Below are 9758 nucleotides of genomic sequence, written 5' to 3' on the forward strand. Positions count from 1 at the left end.
TATAATTTTATATGTGCCATGTTTTGATAAACGAATGTAGATTACAAAGCTTTTCTTATAAACTTATACGACTAAATTAAAAAGGCACAATGAGATTTATACACGCAAAATGTTATCTCTGATTTCAGTTTTTTTGAAATTATTTTTTATGTGATATTAGATTTACTAAAATGGCAAGGTAAAACTTTTAGACTTGCCAAACATCTATTCAAGAGAGAACTTTGTACAGTATGAATTCGGTGAAACTTCGAAGGCTGCCGCCCATCGGCATCTCTCTGATCCTTTCGTTCGACCAATGTCCGACTTCTTCTGCAGCCGCTCGTCTTATCCTCGAGTGAATTCTATTATCCTTGGGATCTGCTATGATACTTAGCAGATTTGTTTGGATTATTTTCTTAGTATCATTGACGGAGGGTAGATTATTTTGCGTCAATTCCGAAATCACGTGCGTCAACCCAGCCGAAACATCTTCCTGTATCCCTGGTAATACCTGTCGTACGACTTCTATCTTCGTCTCGTTGTTCTCACTTACCGAAAGCACTGTGCTTAAAACTATTTCTGTAGTTGTAACGTTTCCACTTTCTGTAGTACGTACTGTGTCGCTCGTTTCCTCTTTAGGATTGTTTGTCATTGAATAAAGCTGTATGCTTTCTTTTGTCACATTAACATCCTGATATTCCAAAGTGGTTGAATAGGTATCGTTGTGTCTTATTGTCGAAAACGTTACGCTGTTATTTCCTTCTGTAGTTATATTTCTTTCATTCTCTATATATGCAGCATCGCTTGTTTCTTCTTCGGGGTTATTTGTCGTTATGGAAAGATGAGTAGTCTCCGTCAAAGAAATATTTTGTAATTCTGAAACGCTTAAGGAATTAGCCGTAATCGATGATTTATCAGGATCAATGAAATCTTTTATAACAATATTGAGTTCACTTAAATCTTCCTTTTTATCATCAAGACTTCTGCGTCTTCGTCTTTGAGACGATACCTCGGTCTCTCGATCGTTTTCTTGATCGTATTCAGGATACTGGAAGTCCTCGTTTTCAGCAAGGACGCGTTCAGAAGTAAATTGTTCTGAGATTAAATCTTCGAAGGCAGAAGGATCCGTATATTCTAATCTTTTATGAGTCTTATCAATAACATTATTCGATTGCGTACTGTTAATATTCGGTTTCTTTATCAAATTGCCTAAGCCGGTACAATTTAGTAACGCGCTTAAGGTTTCTTCGTTGACAGATTTGTTCAAGTATTTCAATTGTTCCAGCAAGTCAGGATGATTTTTTTGTATCAAATTCTCATCAAATGACAAGTGCTTCTCAACCTCGAGCAAGTTGTGCTTCTCTTTCTTTTCGTTGATATGTTCCAGAAGAATCTTCACTTTCAAAGTCAACTTATGTTGTGGCTTACTTGTAGTCGTGCTTCTTCGCGTGTCCATAGTATTGATCGCCGTTGAATTGTTCTCAGCCTCCTCAGCGATTAATACGGTCGTTGCTACATTTGCGATAGTCGTGTGCTGAATATCGATCGTTGTTGACTGTTCAGACGACTGCGATTCAGTTACGAACGATTGATTTTTTGTTGATAAAACCGTGTCAGGCTTTGATTGATTCTCGATTGTTTCCTCCTCAGAACATGTCTCTGACTCGCAAGACATGGCGCTTGCAGAACCGCAACTTTCCGATTCGTCGCAAGATTCTGAACTGTTGATATATGAGCAATCTTCGGAGTTCTCGCATAAGTGATCAACCTCGCTGCTCGCCGTCGGTTTGATCTCCGTAGACGGCGTTGTCGTTGAAAACGTGGAAGTAAATGCTTTTGTCGGGTCAGTATTTGGTCCAGTTGTCAATGGTTTTTTTATTTCGGTTATTACTCTATCTCCACTTCCCGTAAAGGGCACTTCTTCGAACGTCGATGTCGACTGAGTGGTTACATCTTCAGGTATACTTTCAGTCGAAATTGATAATGTAGATAGCTTGTTTAAGATTTCAGTAAATGTTTCGGATTCTTTCACGAATTCGGTGACTCCATACGATGGTACTTTGGTTATAATTTCTTGCTCAGCACTAATCTCAGCTGAAGTTATCGTATTTATGCTTGAAGACGAAACATGATCTATCTCAATTAAGTTTTCGCTTGTCAATTCAGCAGAAGTTTCATTGCTATTTTCTTTGGACGTCAAATGTTCTTCTTCTTTTTCATCTTTTGTAACGCTATGACTTGTCGTAATATTTGCTTCGGGTGTACTAACAGCACTATAATCAATATTTTCAGGGGTTGTAACAGATGCTTTCGAAGATCTTATTAAAATTTCTGTTGCGGATGTTAACAAAGTTGGCTCGTCAGTTATTAAATCAGAAACTATTTCTGTTTCCTCTTCTGTTTCAGCGGAAGTTTGTGATGGTTTTTCTTTATCAGAAGTATCTTCTTCTGTAACAATTTCTTTATGAACAGTTGTAGTTGAAATTTGCGTAGTTGCTTCCGTCGCGCCTGATTCGGTGAACAGTTCTCCCGAAGATGAAGAATGCACGATATTATTTTGCGTTGTACATGATGAATCTGACGAATCCTCCTCACAGTTTACAATCTCTTTATTCGTAATAGGTTCTTCGGAAACGACCGTAGATGTAAGTATTTCTTCACTAGGTAACATCGGTGGGTTTGTAATACCAGTAGGCATACTAAGATCTTCTTCGCTGTTGTTCTCGTTATTGCCGTCTTCTTTTGTTTCAGTGACCTCTTCGCTTATGCTAACCTCAGTACTATTTTTTATTAAAATGTCCTCAGACTTTGTAGTCACTTCACAGGAGCCGTTCTCCGCATTTTCACAAGATCCAATAGCGGCATTGGTACTCGTTTCATTTTCATCTTCCGCGGAACTCTCTGTGCAGGGCTCCTCGTCGGTCTTTGTCACCATTAATTGCAGTTTAGGACTAACCTTAATTTCCACTCTCTTCTTCGGGTATTTCGAACCGTCGCTCCACTCTATGACGTTCTTACTGACTACCGGACCGACCCCGCATTTCACCTTTTTATGCTGCCAAATGATAACGTCGCCGACATGACTAACCGAGGTGAAATTTACAACCCTGCTGACCTTGGTATCCTCGTCTATAACCTCGAACAGAGATGTTTTACCGATCTCTTTATCATTCGGTGTTAATTCACCCTCAAGCTTTTTGCATTCAAGATACTTATCCGGTATAGTCGCCGAATTCTCGAAGGAAATCGTGTACTCGCGGATCACCAGCCTATTCGGTGGTCGAATGGTCTTGTTCTCTTTGATGGTCGTTGTCTCGATCCAGCACAAAGTAATATCCTCGTCCTCATGAACACTGCTGATTATCTTAGCCTTGGAATTATTGCCGACCACATCCGTTTCCTCGTCGACACTCGTTACATTTCCGATGAAGCTACTCGAATATCTCTGATTCTCCTTTTTACCGCTCGTGCAGTTTGCTCGTGCAGGTTGTTCTGCCTCGGAAAAGTTCTCTAGTGATTTAAAATATTAATGGTAATACGACTGATCTTTCTTAGGAGGTTTGTCTTGTTTATAGTACTTACGACTATGATGCTCATGGTGACCGAGAATATTCATGTTCATATTCATGTTCACGTTCTGATTCTTTATTATTCTGTGCAGAAAAAAAAAAAGATAAAATATCGAATTATTATAATGTTTTGCATTAACAGATTAATCATGTATTTTTTTTAGATTTATTTTTTTGTTACACTATTTCTCATAATATTAGTTTGGATTTTTTTTAATAAGATTATACTTTACTTTCGAATTTTGTCGACGCTATCACTGTCAAATGAAGTATCCGATGACTTCGTCCTTCTCGCTGCACGAGATTGCGCAATAATATCATAATGTTGGGAATCTATTTCTTTATTTTTTAATGCATGCCGCACCTGAAGAATTAGATACAAGAAAGAAAATTAATGATAAGATTGGAAAAATATGAACAAAAAATCATTTAGATATAAATATATATACAAACACTTGTATGCGTACCATAACAGATTTTGTTAATGCATAATCTTATAATATTATGCCTCATACATAATAAAAGAATAATGAATAGGATTTATTTGCAAAATTATGCTAAGCTGATTAAATCTAATCGAAACATTGCAATTGCAATCAAGCGTGATTGATGACAAAAAATTCATAGCAATGATTAATTAAGCATTGTTTAATAAAAATTATAATTACAGTATAATAGAAAAGTATAAATACATATATCAATGATAACAAAAATATAAAAATTTTCCGAAGAGAATATTCCTCCCAATAAACCTGAAAAAAAGAAAAATTTTGACACAAAAGTTTCTTGGTTTACAACATAAATATAAATATCTGCTTTCGTAGGAATTAAAAGCAGCATAAACAGGCGAATGACAAGAAATACAAGAATATAAAAAATATATATATATATAAATGTGTGTAGAAAAAACCTAAAATGTAATATAATAATAATAAAGTGTGTTTAAACAAATAAAAAAATATTTGCACAAAGTAAGCGAAAACAGATTTATTATGGAATAAAAATAATTATAATTGTGTGATATATAGAGATAAATATAGATATAGAAATATGCAATTAATCGATTTACATACTCGACTTGCATTTGAAGAACGAGAGGCAAATGGAATGGCAGCATTATGTATAAACCAACTGCACACCTATTTTAATCAAACAGATATAATATTTCGTCGGCAAATTACATCAAAAACGTTACAATAAATATCTTTCGATGTTAACAACACATGTAAATTTAATTATAAAGTACACAAGCGATGAAAATTTATATACAAGCAAATATATAATACAATTTCTCGAAGTATTGTATATGTGTGAAAGTTTCGTGAAGACATTCAATATCGCCTGGTGATGAATTGTGTAAATGATTTAATTTAGAAAATGCCAATTTCATACAATTGATCCATCTATGCAGGATCGACGATATCTCGACACGCCAGATTAACCAACGAAATGACCGCACGGTATATTGGCACGAAAGTGAGAATGATCGAGGAATAAAATATACGATAAGACGGCAATATTCGTCGAGATTAATAAAGAATCTAGTTACCTTTTCTTCGTTGCATTTGACGTATTTATGTTTTTGATAAAGTGAGAAAATTAATCAATCTCAATAATAATAATAATTAATTTATCGAAATAAAGAGAAAAATCTGTTGAACATAATATTTAACTTTCTCTCTCTCTCTCTCTCTCTCTCTCTCTCTCTCTCTCTCTCTCTCTCTCTCTCTCTCTCTCTCTAATCTTTTTCTTCTTTTCTTACATTATATATTGCAAACTCTTTGTATAATTAGCTATTATATTAAAAAAAAAGCTTTTTTATAAAGTATAAAAAATGTTTATAAAAGGATGTTTAATATATATGAAAAATATAAACCTTTTTATAAAAAATAAATCTGCAATATAAATATTTCTATTTTTTTTCTAAACATATTACGTTTGATAAATTATACATTGAAAAATTACACAATAGGTTTAATTATATTAATTATTTTTTTATAAATTTAATAAATGCTGAATGCAAAATATAATTTCAAATTTATATCTTTTTATAGATTTACATAAATTTGACAATGGAGATTAACTTACCACAAGAATCAAAGGTAGAGTGTATGGCGCGCGAACCAGCATCGCCGCCAGAATGTTTCACTTCTCCGTTCGTTTCAAATATTCTATCTTCTTAACTCGATCAGCCTACACCCAATATCAAATCAGGGCCCCGAAATTTTATCAAGATTTCTGATATTTCACTCTTTGCGCGCTAAATCTACCTGATAATAGATATTGATAATAGATCAATCAGATGTTTAATTAACTTTTAACTAAGAAGTAATCACCAACAACCGGATCACGATTTTCAGGAGAATTGGACCGCTGCTTTTTTTTTATATTAACGATAAATGATTCAATGATGGCAAGTTGATGGCAGAACTCGTCTGATGTTGATTCGGATTCTATTGCTCTCGAATGCCAACTCGACTGGATCTAGCACCTTCGGTAACTGCACACAAGCCACCATCCCCACCTATTATCAAATCTTTTCAACCTTGCTCCAACATTAAGCCCCCGATCCAACATCTCGATCTTCCGGAATTGTTATCAGCAGCAGTAACGTCTCTCGTCTCTTTGTTCCTCGTATTAATGTTTCTGGTATAACTCTTTTCCTCGTCGTCCCGACGATCCATTGATCAGTTCAATTTATCTCAACCGCCAACGCATCCTGAGTAAAAATCATTTGCCATCGTCGAAATAATTACTTCGTCAAAGAACCTTATGTAATTAAGCGACGAATGTGTTCGAATTAATCAAACACTTTGTACAGCCTGTTAATAAAAATCACGAAAATAATTAATAAAGATAAAAACTTTCCATTTATCATTTTTGTACTTTTCATACAATAATATTTCATAAACTTATATATGTCTGAATTTTTTTAAACATGAGATTTATACTCTAATTTAATATGCATAAATATGTCTCATAGCATATAATATTGTATATATAAAAATCTTTATTTTTGAGAAACTATAATATAAAATTATACGACGTCGATTTCTTTAAATTTATGAAAAAAGAACACACACACACACACACACACACACACACACACACACACACACACACACACACACACACACACACACACACACACATATATATATATATATATACTGGGTGGCCCATTTTAATCCATCCAAAACACTATAATAAAGTATTTTTTTATTCAGTACTTTTTGAGTTATTTTATATTTTAATCTGACATATTTTGATATAAAAAATAAAATATTTCGTAAAATATTCAGTTTTCGATCATCTTACCGTAATACTTTCATGTACAGAATAATGAGACAAATCAATTAGTGCAAAAAAAAACAAATAATTGTTTAAAAAAATACATCGTAAATAATTTTTTTTTAAACTATTATTTTTTTTTATACTAATTGATTTGTATCATTATTCTGTACATAAAAGTATTACGGTAAGATTATCAAAAACTAACTATTTATTTTATGAGATATTTAATTTTTTATATTAAAAGATGTCAGATTACAATATAAAATAACTCAAAAAGTACTGAATAAAAAAATAGTTTATTATAGTGCTTTGGAAAGCTCTCGAGGTAAGCTACAAGAATACTAAATAAAAAATGGGAGTTTCCATTTAAGATTTTAAAGTTGACCTTTACATGACCTTCAAATGATTTTCCAAGGTCAAACCAATAGTACCATCTTATGGCCCCCTCGAAACCAAACAACTTTTGTCTGAAACATTTTTCTCTTCCGAGCTTGGTTTTTGAGATATTCGACTGGATGGATTAAAATGGGCCACCCAGTATATATATATATATATATATATCCATTTTAGTTTAGCAGGCAATCGATAATTGACCGTGCAACATTTAATTTAAAAGTCTTCGTTCGTTATGCACAATAAAATTCTGTCGCTTTATTCATCTCTATGACAAGAAGAACATTTTGCTGGTCACATTTAATAAATTGCAATTTTAATTAATTGCAATTATCTTGCATTCTTGAATTGTGATAATATTTAAGAATTATGATAAGTTTGGCTAAAATAACGTTCAGTTATATTTCACGTAATTGTGTTTTATATAATTATGTCTATTTTTCTTATATAACAAAAAATTCTTATTTTTATATAAAAAGTATTCTTGGAAAAATATTTCTTATTGCACTGTTGCAAAAACGTTCGAGTCTTTATAACAAGAAAAAAATGGACTATCTCGTGAAACCGATTTTCGATTAATAGAACATAAATCGTCCAGCGAATAACGTCATACGTACAGGAGAATTAAGAACCACTCCTGTGTTCTTCCAATTATTAGTGTTCCTTCTTTCCTTTCAACATCGCTACCAGCGGCTCATGACGATACAATCACACGTTATGTTACGCGACTTCGCGGTCACCTATTGTGTACCGATAAAAGTAAAGCCAAATTGCTTTGTACAATTTTCTATGTCTCCCGCTGGGCGTTTTATCGCTACTGACGCCAAGATGCAATAATTTACGGTCCATCGCGCGCGAGTGTTGCGATTTTGGAACACCCGGAATCGCTAATGGCCATAGCGTTTGCCACTTCACACAATGTCTCTTATAATACGAAAATTGTTCGAGAAAAATGTTAAAAGAATATACTTAAAAAATGTTCAAATAAAAATCAACTAAGGCCTTCCCTTAAACTATTTACATCTTACTAAAGAATATTTATTTTATTTTACTAAATTATATTTATTTTATTATTATATTTATTTTATTTTTCAAAGTATACCTTATTTATTTCCCATGCATGATTCCGGCAATAGCGTAGATAAAAAAAAATAATTGCTCTATCTTTCATTTCTTCATCTCATACTGTGTGATGTCTGTTTTATACATTATAATTATTTTCAATATAATATATAAACGCCAAGCTATCTTTGATAAAATCGACGTAAAAAAGATATATTTGTAATTTATTAACAGGTTTATTAACAAATTGCCAATAGCTATAACGATGTCAACAACCCGCATACTACGAATACGATTCGCAATTCGATCGAGTAATCGCAGTTGAATTAACTCGGCGATTTTAAGTGGCTCGCGCTGATCGTTACTCGTCGCGATCGGTCCGTTCGATCGTTCTCGTTTCGATTTGACGTGGCATATTAGGTGGAAGAGGTCGAAGGGAGACGGATAATCGATGCGAGTCGAAGAATGAAAGAGGAAAATTGAAAAGAGATCGCGCGAGCGCGAAATCGTAAACGCTTATGCGCAAAATATTACTCGGGTACCCGCCGAAATGAGAGACCGGAGCGCTTGTTGACGCGCGTGCATTTGATTGAAAATCCTATTTTACGATTCTCACATCTGCCACTTATAAATTCTCCGTGATCACCTTTGCACCTTGACGCTACAATCGTCGATATTAGCAATGATCCAAAATATGACATCGTATTTTTATTCTCTCCTATAAGATTTTCATATCTACTCTTTTCAAAGTATACACGTGGAAAAGTATTTTTTTATATCTCTAATCGGCTTCGTATTGCTTTGTAGAATAATATAATTAATATAATATAAAAATCAGGGTTGGGAAGTAACGCGTTACTTGTAACACCGTTACCGTTACAGTTACTTTTTTTTGGTAACTGTAACGGTAATGGCGTTACAAATTTTATTTGTAACGGAAAAAGTAACTTCGTTACATTTTTTGCGAGTAACGAATGTAACAGTTACTTTTATCGTTACTTTTTTCAAATTTTTTGATTTATTTAAGATATTATTCTTGCTATTGTGCGTGATAAAATTTTTATCTTAACCGTAAAGCCGTAAGCAAATCGACCAATTAGCATTCTTATTATGTTGTAAAAATGCTTGAATGTGATTGATCAACTTATGGCTCTTGCAGACGCGCGATATCCAATGAGAGCTTTATCTTTTCGGAAAAGCAGAGCTCTCATTTACTACCAGTTCTACCTTGCAACGAAAATTATAGATTGCCATTCATTAGTTGAAGCTATTCAGTAAGGTTTAAATAAAAGGTAACTTATTAATTTGATTAATACATATGTTATTTAATTTTAAATAAGGATTTAATTGAAAAATATTATTTTATTTTAAACTATTGATTCAAAAGTATTAATTTCAATAAAACAAACAATGTCGCTTAATTTACTATATTTGATTTTAGATTTCTTACAATATTTGAAA

General features: G+C 33.1%; 1 protein-coding gene across 4 annotated transcripts; it reads right to left on the reverse strand.

Moving 5' to 3' along the window:
• Positions 1-6051, reverse strand: LOC138933518 (uncharacterized). Of its 4 annotated transcripts, XM_070296274.1 has the most exons (6): positions 5885-6051; positions 5637-5818; positions 4622-4687; positions 3782-3912; positions 3562-3632; positions 1-3489 (listed from the first exon to the last, which is right to left on the reverse strand). In XM_070296274.1, exons 2-6 carry the CDS (start codon positions 5676-5678, stop codon positions 209-211), a joined length of 3591 nt encoding a protein of 1196 aa, XP_070152375.1. In that variant the 5' UTR covers positions 5679-5818; positions 5885-6051; the 3' UTR covers positions 1-208. The 4 variants fall into 4 exon arrangements, with proteins under 4 accessions (XP_070152375.1, XP_070152378.1, XP_070152377.1 ...); XM_070296277.1 differs by lacking the exon at positions 4622-4687 and having other exon boundaries at positions 5637-5741; positions 5819-6051; XM_070296276.1 differs by lacking the exon at positions 4622-4687 and having other exon boundaries at positions 5637-6051.
• Positions 6052-9758: the final 3707 nt, after the last annotated feature.

Source organism: Polyergus mexicanus, unplaced genomic scaffold (genome assembly GCF_030449975.1).
Source record: "Polyergus mexicanus isolate NDT 795.1 unplaced genomic scaffold, iyPolMexi1.0 SCAF_5, whole genome shotgun sequence".
Taxonomy (NCBI): Eukaryota; Metazoa; Arthropoda; class Insecta; order Hymenoptera; family Formicidae; genus Polyergus; species Polyergus mexicanus.

Coding starts and splice junctions, on each gene's coding strand:
- LOC138933518 (XM_070296274.1), bottom strand. CDS start 5,678: ATGCTGGTTCGCGCGCCATACACTCTACCTTTGATTCTTGTG. Junction 4,688..5,636: donor CTCTACCTTTGATTCTTGTG/GTAAGTTAATCT, acceptor TGATTAAAATAG/GTGTGCAGTTGGTTTATACA. Junction 3,490..3,561: donor TCACCATGAGCATCATAGTC/GTAAGTACTATA, acceptor TTAAATCACTAG/AGAACTTTTCCGAGGCAGAA.